The following is a 12,814-nucleotide window of genomic DNA, read 5'->3' on the forward strand; positions in this document are numbered from 1 at the left end:
AGTCGAGGTCTGGTTTCGCAACTTCGGTTCTCCCTGGTTGCCCAAGGTTAGCGATCAGGTGATTGTAGGTGGCGCGGTGATTGGATACGGTTGACGATGTGAAGATGCCAGCTTTAAGTAGATCGGTGATGGTTGAAAGTGCGGTGGTTAAGTATGGATGTGATGAATGGGTTGCATTAAATCTGGGCTGGATGATTTGTTGAAGGAGATTCTTGAGGTGTGGACCCAACCAATAAACGGCTGCAGCTCTCTCAATAGCCTCGGGATGGATTAAAGATTTAAAGATTTGACGGGTGAAAAGGGATTGGAAGAATTGAAAAAGTAAGGTGACTCCAAGTCCACCTTGGAGTCGGGGGCGGATCAAAACATTTAGGGGTGGGTGCTGTCTCCCGTACGCGACGGTTAGCTTGTCCAAAAAAATAACCTTGTAACAAGGTTGCGCGGTACTAGGTTAAAGCTCCACAAGTATGGAAAAACCTTGCGGAAAGTTTAACTCGATTCTGATAAAACAGGGAGACGGAACTCTAGCAACGCCCATACTTGCAATGCTTCGAAGTACAAAACTTGATTTTTAAAACTTAAAGCAAAGCGAGCGGCAAGCAATCCATAACTAAGTATAAGTTGGCATATTTGCTTGTCTTTTTGTAAGGTAGACGGATGCTTGATAATTAAAAGTATGGTGTATTTTAGGTTAAATATATTTAAAAATATACTTCAAGCTAGTTCAACCGTGACTAGCATACTTTTTACTTGTCTGGTAATAGTTTAAATGGGTCATTCCTATATATATGGCTCAACATTATACTTATAAAAATAATAATTTGATTATACTCATTCATCGCTTATTAAAAGATACAGTTTACAATAGTCTACAGTTTTGTTTCTTTATATTTATTTGCGGTTAAGTTAAATATCCAGTTACAGACTTACAGATCAATCGGTTAGTTGTAATCCTCAGTAGCTAATCGCTATTTTTTCTCCTTTTCTTAGTCCACTTCGATGACCCAAAACTAACATTCCCTGCCATTTTAATGTTACACTTTAAAATAAATAAAAATGATCGTAGTTTGAATTTTTTCACAGCAGTACGACAGCAGACGATTGAACTTAAAAAACCGCATTAAATCTGTTAAAACATTTTTTTTTAATTACGCTGCAAAATTATAAAAATAATAATCTGAATTTTATGTTTTATTTTTGTTTTGAAGTTATTAATCTCTTTTTTATATATTAAAAGTTTTTTTTAACCATTTGAGGTTGTTTGTAAAATTTATTCTGGCAACCCTGTTGCTGATCGGCTTTTTCCCTCCAAAACTGTTAGCTGTCTCGTTCATCCGTCACATTTTCAATCTAGCTAGGCATCGACACGAAAATGGTTCCCATAACGAAAACATATTTATTTAGTTTGCCCAAAATATGTTTGTTCTTTTTTATTTTACCGTTGGTGAACCTGGTATAGGGACAGTTAGTTCAGTTAAGAGTCCAATTCTGACAGACGGTGAAAAAGAAGACGTGATTTCAACAGTACAAGAAATATGGGTTAGAGAAAGAACCAAACTAGTGATCAGGTAAAATGTTTTGGATTTTTTTGTGTATGACTTTGTTCAACTTTTGATTTAACTTCATTGTAGCATTAAGCCTAATGCAATTCTATTCATGTAATATCATAAACCTGGTTTGGCTAATGTTGACGAGTGAAATCTTAAATGCTCGTTTAATTTTATGTTCTAATTTTGATTCTTTATTAATTGTGTGCTGTATAGGTGGCCCAAAGATTTCAACTCAGCAATCTGCGAAAGAGTTTATGAGAAAAACAATCTTGTTGATTGTGATCACAGACCTGGAGTTGCTGTGGCAATATCGAGTAAGTATAGTACAGCTTATTGAAATTATGACAAATATTTATTCTTTTTTGATCGTTACAGGTAACCAAGAAAACCTGCTTCAACTCAGACATCAGCTCATTCTTGATAAATCTTCAGCAAAGAAGAATGCAAATGACCTACGTGGCACAAAACAGAAGACAAGAAGAAGTCTTGTGTATCCTGAAGGCGACAACACTCAAGAAGCATCATTTCCAGTAATAGCTAAGAAAAGCAAACCCAGCCCTGCAGAAAAACAACTTGTTAAAGTAAAACATTTGTCTTTAATGTGTTTACGTGTCCTGCCATTTTGTGCTCTTTTGATTGTCACGTGTTTCAATTCCTCTCATGCCATGGGAAATGTTTTTATGGTTTCTTAAACGTACGTAAGCCTATTTCCCACCTAGTTGTTCATACTTGTGTGAATTTGACCTTACTGCCTTAATTTGCTGCCCTTGATTCTGTTTTTAAAGCCAAAGTTTCTGAAACTTACGCATTTCCCAGTCGTTTTTCACACTTGTGTGAATTTTCCCTTAATGCCTTAATTTTTCCCCTTTTGTTTTTAAAGCCACGAAAAATCTAGAGTGACATCAATACAATTCATTTTGTCTACAAATCTTGAGTTAAATTAAAATTAAAGTATTTTTATTTCAGTTAATTATATAGGCTAGATTAATACAAGCTACGGCTTGGTTGTGGAATACGATCGTGCAAATATAAGCTTTACGAATTGATTTTACACTATAGTCTAGCTTACTGGACGTAAGCAAAAATTATAGTTACGCAAATAAAGCTAAAAGCTATTTTGCAATAGCCAAGCTTGCATCTCGGTTAAAATCCCTTACATTGCATCGGAGCAAATCTAACTTGCCTCCTGGAAGCTTACACTATTATGGGAGCCTTCTCTTCGAAGCTTGCGCTAAGCTTCTACCTAGCTCACCATACCGTACGGGCTTCGTTGTGCCCAAAGAAATTTGTTGCATTTTTGTTGGAGGAGAAGGGCTTGGGTTTTGTTGCAAGGGAGTACATGAGCTATATGAACAAGTTGTGATAAGACATGTTGTTTGATGAATAGGACGCGACCATAAAAAGTGAAATGACGGTGTGTGTTTGTGATAAGAATATTTTGTATGATGTTGAACTGTCTTTGCCAATTGTCTCTTACTGTTGTTTTTATTTCAGAAGAAAAAGTAATTCCAAGAATTTTCAAATTGTCTACTTGAGTTATCCAATCGTGTGGCCAAGTACGTTTAGGATGAGTGTGATTGAAATTGCTTCTACGTGGGATCGAACTCCTAACCTCAGAAATCCCAGCCGACGCCGCTACCGTCTGCGCTACTACGGCCTGTGGACATTGATTTAAGGTCCAAGTGCCTAGAACAAGTAATTTTGTCTTCCCCTTGTTAATACGTGCATTTGTCCAGGCACAAAATTCTAGAATAATCTCGCATGCACGACGTACATCTTTCATTGATGAGACAAAAACTACTAGATCATCTACATATGCACGAACTTTGATGCGTTTTCCGTAGTGTTCAATTCCGTCAATACCCCTAGACAAGCAAACTAAAAGCGGTTCAATATAGAGGGCAAAAAGATGGACTGACAGAGGGCACCCCTGTCGCACGGATTGTGCATTGTCCACAGTACCGACTATGTCATTACCGTTCAATGGGCATAGTTGCGCGTGGCAGGCGAGCATTCTACCACTGAACCATCGATTCTTGCCCCTCTCGTATACTTCTTGATACAAATTGCACGACGACAACCCATCTATTGTAGCCGACTATCATGCCTAAGCTTGTTAGCTTTCATTACGGAAATCAAGGCTTGTGGCGATCAAAAGATCCAAGGAAATATAAAAAAATAACCTGACTAATCTGACTGACTCTTTCAAAAGACTAAATGTGTTCGTGTGATAATCAATCTTACCATCAGAATCTATTCCTTTATAAAAGACACCGTAGTTCCCAAAATATAACGATAGTAATTACATCGAAAATCAAGATTTCGTGGCGCAACGGTAGCGCGCCTGACTCCAGATCAGAAGTTTGCTTGTTCAAATCACGTCGAGATCAAGCAAGAATATTTCTTGTGAAGGTATGTTTAGGCTTTTAAAACGGATACAACGTTCAAATAATATTAATCACCATTGTTTCTATATCTTGTTATCTCAACACACATGTATCCTAATTCAATTTGAATCTTAGTCAGCTGTTTTTTTTTCTTTTTATCAAAATGTGACTTTAGATCTACACGGGACTACAGTTTTTGGAATGGGAGAGCATAGAACCAAGTGAGTTTACAAAAGGGGGAACATTTGCGTCTGAATGTCGATTACCACAGCAGTTGGAACACGACGAGTTTGAACCGATAACTATCTTGGGTTTCCACGATACAAACACAGAGTCTGGCGATGGATATAACTTGTACCTCTCTGTCCTACAAATGGTTTATTCGCCAATTGGTATGATCAAAGAAAGATTAAGTAATCTAAACCAATCTGGCAAACAAAAAAGAGTCCGCTTAAAGAGATTGCTTCAACCACCACTAATCACTAAGTACCGTCCTTGTACGTACTGCGCAAGAATATCAGCAAACTAAACTCAATAGAGTAGATTCTACAAATCTGTCTTGGGCAATGGTGATTAAAATGCATCGACCGGGAATCGAACCCGGGCCGCCCGCGTGGCAGGCGAGCATTCTACCACTGAACCATCGATGGTTGGCCATTATGTATACTTCTTGATACAAATTGCACGACGACAACCCATCTATTGTAGCCGACTATCATGCCTAAGCTTGTTAGCTTTCATTACGGAAATCAAGGCTTGTGGCGATCAAAAGATCCAAGGAAATATAAAAAAATAACCTGACTAATCTGACTGATTCTTTCAAAGAGGAGGGCGGGAGGAAATTACAGTTCAAATCGATTCTCTCTATCTCATACAATCTAAATTGTCTTTGTGGAGTACCTAAGACAATTCCCAATTGTATATTGATTGTTCAAATCAATTTTAACTGTGACTTTAACCCTTTATCTACCGTCTAAACAAAAAAAATGACGTTTTTTCAGTAGGGTGTGGCGGGCGCAAGCTCGCAGAAACGAGAGAAAATAAATCGTCAAAAGCGGTCGCTCTTTTAGCTGTTTTCTCAATGACCTACCTACAGAATTGAATCGCCTTTTCAACATATATCAATTGTCCCTCGGTTTATCGAGGGTTAGAGTTTAAGTCCATTCGTGCGCGTCGTTACTGAGTTAAAACGTTTTATTAATTTTTAAATTTCGTTTCTTATTCCCTATGCCTTTGATGCACGCGCTCCCTTTCCCCGTGGAGGGAGAGAGAGAGAGGGAGAGGGAGGGATAGGGTGCACGTACTAAAGGCATAGGGGAAAAAACAAAATTAAAAAATTCATCACTTTTGAACGGATTGTGGAACAAGTTTTATTCTTTTACCAGATGTTCTTCATACTACCACCTATAACTGGTACAAATTTGGGTTCGATCTGAAAGACCAGATTTGATCAGCTGATTATTTAACAAGCAATCCACCACTCAAGCGCACCAAATCCATGGACCCCACTTTTTCATCATGCTTTAACTTAACTCTTACTTAACACTTATACAATAACTTAACACGACTTAACATATCATGTTTTCTACTCCGGATTCATCTGTTTTTGCAGACATTAAATATTCCCTGCCGTTCGGGAGATATTTAATGTTAAAGTTTAGTTTTTTTCAAATTTTAACAATTTTGGGGGGTCTTTTGTATCGCTTTTTGGGAAAATGCTAACCTTAAAAAAAATTCTCCCAAAAGTTTCATCGGCCATCCCTCAATACCAATCCAAAAGGATTTTACATTCCGTATTAGATTGGCTGATTTATTCCCAATCTAGTAAAGTGTAATTTTGACCAGTTTCCTAACCAGCCTAGTCGCCATTTTTTATTACTCTCTCTCGCGTTCCTGGTGGATGACAGCCGAAGCTACGCTTTCCTGGCCTTCACTTTAGAACGGGGGACATACTGTAGGCCCTTTCATATAGTCTAGTGGCCAGCAATATGAAGCCCGAGGTGCATAGAACTCGTATGCTTCGGCTGTCATCCGCTCATTTTTGGTCTTATAGCGGAATGAGAAAAAAAGTGGGGTCCATGGATTTGGTGCGCTTGAGTGGTGGATTTGCTTGTTTAAAAAAAATCTTTGAACTGAGATTGCTCCATTAAGACAAGATTTTTTTAGAGTTCCAAATACATCATTAGAAAGACAAAAAAAATTCTTTTTTTATCGTTATTTTTTCATAATTTTTCAATTATTTTAAATGACCTGCACAGTAATTTAAATGAAAAAACGTGCATAAAATTTGTAAAAAAGCGGAAAACTTTAACATTTAATTGGAGTCTTCCCATTCATGATAAAAACAAATCCTTTGGTACGCGATAAAAAAATGAAACAAATCTAATTTTTTTGCGACGAAACAATTCAAAACTCGGCGGTATGACCCATTAAGGTTTAGGAGGGTTCTGATTCCGAATTCCGTTCATTAACAAATTGATCGTGAGGTGATCACCTATAGGGGAGCCCTTCAGGGGAGGTAACGTTTGAGACAGGGCGCAGCGATAAACACCAATCGTGCTATACGCCTTAGACTTGGCCTGGTCGGCTAAAAAGGCTGCTACCACAGTTACGTCATTGCACAGGAGATCGGAACGCCTTCCCACACACCAATCTGACAAAACTCCCCAGGCCGAAGCGTAAGCGGAGTTTATAGGAAATAGTCTCATGGGAGAATTTCTCACTTTAGAGGCCCCACGAAAGCACAAAAGAGTCCTGGCTCAAAACACCATCTTGAGTTGGCCGATTTCAGGTTAGCTCAATGATCCATTCACAAACACTCAAACAGTAAGCGTCTCTTCATTGAATCTTCCTGTCCCGAGTCTTGAGTCCTCCCCCCTCAGGTCAAATACCCGTTGAATTGTCTTTGTTGTCGGACTCAGTCGAGAGTCCAGGCTTTGTAACTTGTATTTGAGTGGACTTAGAATATTTTTTTGAATAGGAAATGTTGTAAGTATCTGGATTCAGGACCATTCACCGTTTACCCATTGGGAATTTGCAGACGACATCCGTGTTTAGGCTCAATTCCGCAGATGCCAGAAGACGCAACCGTTGGACCGTCCCATCCTACTTTCAGACCGCCTCTGATTGTAGCTCCTCGGTGTGGTCGACGTCCACAGCCGGGATAAATCTAGCCCAACTAATTGTCTCCAATTCCAGGAAGTTCAACGATACTAACCGGTCGTATTGTCTATTTACACATCTGGACGAATTCTCATCATTTCGCGCATCGTAAGCATCATCTCACTGAATCTACTGTAAGGAGAAAGTGTACCTTTGTGCGAATGCACCACATATGTGCGGTTACGAACTGCAACCAACATGAGATTTCTGAAACAATTGCTGCATTGGACCAATATTGTGCTGGAAGCAAATTTAATGTTGTTCCAAGATCGATATGAGACAGGTCCACCATTCGTCCAATTTTAGCATTGGGCCGATACGACCTTGGTGGAATATCGGTGGAATATTGGCTCTATCTTGTGCCTGACTCATCTCCATCTTGAAAGACCGTTATTTGAAGCCAATGTTTAACCATGATAAAGAATCATATGTAAACAACAATGTTGTACCAAATCACCATATATGTGCGGTTACGAACTGAAGCCAATGCAAGGTTTCTGAAACAGACGGTGCATTGGAACAGATCAAAAATGGGGATTGGGCTAATTAATGAAACGAAAACAGATATAGCTGCCAATACAGTTTATTAAACGTGGTAGCAAAGAGCAAACAACTCCAATTTACGTGTTTTTTAAGTTTAATCGTTGTTGACGGCTTCGTCTGCCGTTCCACGTCGTCCTTTTTGCTTTAAAAACTTGTCTACGGCAGTTTTCTTAATGGCAGTGAGTTTCTTCCTATCAGCGACCCCACCGTCCTCATCCGCTGCATTAGCGAAAGTGTCTAATCCCATTTCCTTTAGAATGGTGTCGTTTGTCAACTCTTGGCTGGTGTTGCTGGCCCAACGCAAAATTATGTCTAAATTAAAGAGTAAACAAAAAAGATTAAAACAGGTAGAAAAAAAGGAATTGCTTTAAAAGTTTACCCATGACAAAGGAACAAATCATCTACATATCAGTAAAGACGTGTTTAACTTTAGTTTTTTTACGGGCGAAGTACGTCATTCTGAGCTCTTTAGACATAAGGCTCTTTAATACATTTCTGACAATAGCCTTTAGGCTCTTGTTGGTCCTCACCAGGGTCAGGACGTTTCTGATTTGTGTCTTTAGCGTTGCATCATTCCTCATCTTAACTTCAAGTTCCTCGAAAAACGTCTGAGTTGTCACAGGCAACTCATCGGCACAGTCAGTTGAGCATGGCGGGCCATTAATTGGTGTAGGCAGGTTGGTAGCGATTTCAAGTCTCCTCGTCATGAACAAGTCAGTCAGCTGCTGTATTCCCATTTTGATCTCAATAAGCATTTTTGCAACGTCAACCTGTACCAACATTGCTTTTTCTGCCTGCTGGATTACTACAACAACAAACAAGTAAACAAAAGAAATCTTTAGTAGTTGTCACTTAGGTGTACCAATAAAGACATTTTCCTTACCCAATATGTCTTCATCGCTTACAGAAATAACATCCTGTATTACCTGGTCGTTTTACACCAAAATTTCTCTGGTTTCTCTAATTTGGACGTGAGCCACACCCCCTTCTATCGGTTGAGTTACCGTTTCGTCTTCTGGTCTCTTCATCTTGTTCGTGAAACACCCCCTCCCCCTTCTTCTTTTTCTGGATTAGTTCCCGTTCTGAAGGCGTATTTCAGCCATTTGAATTCCTTTCTTTCACCTCGTCCTCTGACGTAGATTCTTCAGAGCTATTGTGATCTAGATTTTCAGAACTCTTTCTAAAGGGACAGAAGGGTGAGCTTGTTACAGAACAGACGAATCAGACTCTGGCTTTTCAGCAGGAGTTACTATACCACAAATATAAAAAGTTATAATCTGGACTTACAGTTTCATAATTCAAATTATTACATATCGTACCTTTTGACTTCTGGGCTTTGGTTACAGTCTTATTTGATGTTGCCGTTGTTAGGTTTTTTAGAGCTTCTGCAATGAAGAAAAAATAGTATGCTATTTCACCATATCACCTTCAAAACCCGTATAGAATCACCTGCTTGTGTTGTAGAGCCATCACCCTTTTCCTTATGATTACTCTCTTTCACTTTTCGGTTCCGAGTTAACTTTATTTCCTGAAATACACAAGGCAACATGAACACTGTATTGAGAGAAAAATATAACAAAATTCCATAATGAATGTACCTTGGGGAATACGTGGAGCTACAGGTGTAACTTGCACTACTTGTTAGACTTCTTTGTTGCCGGACGTTCCGATGATGATGATGAAGGCTCGGCATAATTAGTATTTGGCAGTTTCGTTTTGGTTCTGTTTTTGACAAAATTAGGTTCTGGGAAGGGGCATAATTAGCCATTTCACTTGTTTGGATCAAAAACACAATATTGTTGCAAAATCGGATAACTTGGTGGGCCATGGTGGAAATCAACATCAACTGACGTGCCTGATTCACGGGCAAGAAACAATATTGCTCGCAATATTGCCCAATATGTCAAGCCTATGTTCATTTCGGTAAGGTTAGCGTTGGTTAATCTATTTAAATGAATGCAAATGGGGTCACGGCTTGAAAAATATTGGGATTACGTTTTAAACAGCCAGGCCAATATGCAAATTGGGCCACGTTTGAAAAGTCAGGTTCAACCAATGTAAGTACCCCCGCTACCAACCCAATGTCTGTATGCACCTTTGAGATTTTCATGTTTTGTACATCGCAGATAACCAATGTATCCAACAAATAATTTGTAATGAAAGGATTTCAAGATTAGTTTAGAATAGGGACAAGTTCAAATATTCACCACTAAAGGGACAAGTTTCTGATAGGTTAACCAACATTCCGCTGACACCGATTTTCTCAGCTTAGACCAAAGCAGACATAATGATGAAGAGTTTGGTACCGCATTTGGTCAAACTTGCCAGTCCAATACAAAAATTCTAATCGTAGCCACAATTTTGCCAACATTACATATTAAAGTGAGGATTATTCGCAGTAGTTGAATTCCTACATTGGTTTAGCATAGGACCCAGCTTGAAAATTACACTGCAAAATTTAAGTTACATCGGTAAACCAACCTTCTGCTAATACTGCATTTCTGTACGACATTGATCTATGAAATGACGAGCTGAGTACAACATTACGCCAAACTCTGAAATCCATATGGGGAAATACAAGTGTTATTATTTATTATTTATTAGTTGTTATCATTGCAAAAGACGGAACCCAATTTTTTGGCTATGGCAATGAGCGAATTTTTCGATGCAATCTGAGTGTATTGTTTTACAACGGTTATTAAGCAGAAAACACATGTATTGAAACAGTGTAAACATCTTTCTTGGGGTGATGATTACCTTCCGATGTTTTGTCAATATTGGGTTACGAAAGAAAATCTAGATTGGTTTACAAACGGCACATCGTCCCATCTAGAAAATTCAAACTTTAAGAAGGATACATTAATATCCAAATCTTGGAGCAATTGCAAAAAAATCTGTTACATATTTTGTCCTCATATGTGGTGCAGCAAAGGAACGATACAGCAGTCTCGGATAGTGGGTATCACCCAGCATTTAGACACCCATAGCAAATCATCGATATGAACACATTTCTGTTGCGCTTTCATGCCACTCGATGTGCTGATGTCTAGGTTTTTGGACTTAACGGGTTCAGAAAAATAATGGCCTTGTAACCTGAATTGTTTAAATGATACTCTAGTGTTGAAGAAACTCATAATTTTGACAACCATTCCAGTGTCGCAAAGGAAAAAAGAGTCTTTCTTTGTATCAGGTTTTACATGATGCTTGAGTGTTTTCAGTGAAGCTACTGGACTCTTATGGTTAAGAATACATTTTTGATCGTTGTTTCCATCTTAGATACTTTTTCAAGTTCAGATATTCTCTTTACGATTTGTGTGAGCACTTTGTTCGGGGATCTCACGAGCATCTTCACGTGACCCCAGAAAGTTTCATATGGAAAAGCAGAGCAAAAATCAATTAAGTGAGCCATCGATCTCAAGTCATCAACTAAATGAATGAGTGAATGAACATTGTGAATGAGGTGGTTCTTGCTATAAATTTCTCCAAATTGAAAAGCAAAATATTGCAAAAAATCTTGAGCCAATTAAGAGTAGGTTTTAGACAACGTATACTAGAGCAGAGAATACGAATTTCCAACTGTTAATACAAAAAATGGGTTTACTTTTCTGTTTATAAAATTCCCTTGAAGATTACTGGTCCAATATGAAGAAAAATTTTACGCAGTTCGTTGGCTTTTAGCTGATTGGGATATTTCAGTGTAGTAGTAATTCTATGAAATTCTTCTGGATACGACAGACGAATCCTAGATATCTTTGCTCCAGTTGAAAATTCTTCCATGTGCTAAGTCGATGTTTAAAATGCTTCTAGCTCCAGCATCCTGTTCAAATCGTCAGCAACCGTTTAAAAACCCCAAGAAAAACAAGATGCATGTAGTCCAAAGGGAAACTCGATATCAGGTTGATCTTTAAATGAAGCAGTGGACTCCTTCCTTTGTGGTGGTTCTTGTGTACCTGATTGCGGAAAGTGGCGTCTGTTCGAAGAAAAACATCGTCTAACTCTGGGAAAGTAAGGCAGTGATAGACTAGATCAAATACACTGGTTTTGGCTGCAACGATCGCATCCACTATAGCCCCCATGCCCAGTAATAGCCTTTAGAAATTGTCTAGCAGGAGCGTCACAGACGAAAGAAGTTATTTCGACTGCATAAACTTTGCCTTCAAATTCTGAACCTTCACTTTGCAGTTGGATCAGTTCAGTAAGAAATGGTCGGAGAAATTTTTCCAAATTTGAAGGTTTTCCTTTACCAGCAAAAAGGCTTACCATAAAAGGCAACAAATCAAGTGAATTGGTTACGCGACATAGTATTGGTCATAGGTCGACGGAATTCATTTTGAAGTCACTAGTACCATCAATCTTAATATGGATTTTGATAGTAAGTCGGTCAACCAAGCCTTTCTTCAACTTTGCCAAGAACCTTTTTTCAAAGAGAAATCATAGAATTGCTTGCTATTTATTGGAGCATTGGTTGTTTGGAGTAAAGTCCTTAGGTCTATCGGTATCTTGTGACCCAGTGTTACTATTTACTTAGCAATTGCTCCAAGGGCGCTTAGAGAAAGTCTTTTCATTACAGATAATAAGGCAAGTTTTTTTCAAAATTTTTTTTTGCTAGAAATATGCTGAACGTGATTGGCACTATTCACACCACTATCGGTAGTTTCTGAAGGCTCAGTAATTTCAAGAATATTACCAGAACTATGAGACTTGATTATGTTATCCTAGTTCCCAACATTAATCTGCAGTAGTTGGACTGCATCATCTGTGATAGTGGTGTTTTCTACCTCTTCATTTCTGTGCACGTAATTAAAAAAGTTTACAATGTAATTTGAAAGTCCCGACCTGTATTTGTCCAAATTAGTGCATATTACCTTGTAACTGAAAAACGTATCGGCTGCTCAACAACAGTTTGAAAACTGGCTTCTTTTGTAGTTTCCAACAATTTTGACAATCCAACAGCACGTTTCCTTGCGAATCTTGACACTTTCTTCGTGTTCTAACACATGCCAAGGAAATTACCAGGAGGTTATATAGTAGATCTTGTATTCAGAGTAGTCAAAATGTTAGTGCATAACAACGTCCCCCACTCGCACCGGTCTATCTCTCTTCTCTTCTTTCCGCATACACCCCAGCACGATCCTTAAGCTCCTCTAGCACTACCTCCCTCCTGGTCCCCCA

General features: G+C 38.6%; 1 protein-coding gene across 2 annotated transcripts; it reads left to right on the top strand.

Annotated features, from left to right (window-relative positions):
* Positions 1-1,414: 1,414 nt before the first annotated feature.
* Positions 1,415-2,478, top strand: LOC124335810. Of its 2 annotated transcripts, XM_046789281.1 has the most exons (4): positions 1,415-1,568; positions 1,764-1,864; positions 1,926-2,289; positions 2,390-2,478. In XM_046789281.1, the coding sequence occupies exons 1-3, from the start codon at positions 1,417-1,419 to the stop codon at positions 2,240-2,242; spliced, it is 570 nt and encodes a 189-aa protein (XP_046645237.1). In that variant the 5' UTR covers positions 1,415-1,416; the 3' UTR covers positions 2,243-2,289; positions 2,390-2,478. The 2 variants fall into 2 exon arrangements, with proteins under 2 accessions (XP_046645237.1, XP_046645236.1); XM_046789280.1 differs by having other exon boundaries at positions 1,926-2,478.
* Positions 2,479-12,814: the final 10,336 nt, after the last annotated feature.

This window comes from Daphnia pulicaria, chromosome 4 (assembly GCF_021234035.1).
Source record: "Daphnia pulicaria isolate SC F1-1A chromosome 4, SC_F0-13Bv2, whole genome shotgun sequence".
NCBI classification, from domain to species: domain Eukaryota; kingdom Metazoa; phylum Arthropoda; class Branchiopoda; order Diplostraca; family Daphniidae; genus Daphnia; species Daphnia pulicaria.

Coding starts and splice junctions, on each gene's coding strand:
- LOC124335810 (XM_046789280.1), top strand. CDS start 1,417: ATGTTTGTTCTTTTTTATTTTACCGTTGGTGAACCTGGTATAGGGACA. Junction 1,569..1,763: donor AGAACCAAACTAGTGATCAG/GTAAAATGTTTT, acceptor TGTGCTGTATAG/GTGGCCCAAAGATTTCAACT. Junction 1,865..1,925: donor AGTTGCTGTGGCAATATCGA/GTAAGTATAGTA, acceptor TGATCGTTACAG/GTAACCAAGAAAACCTGCTT.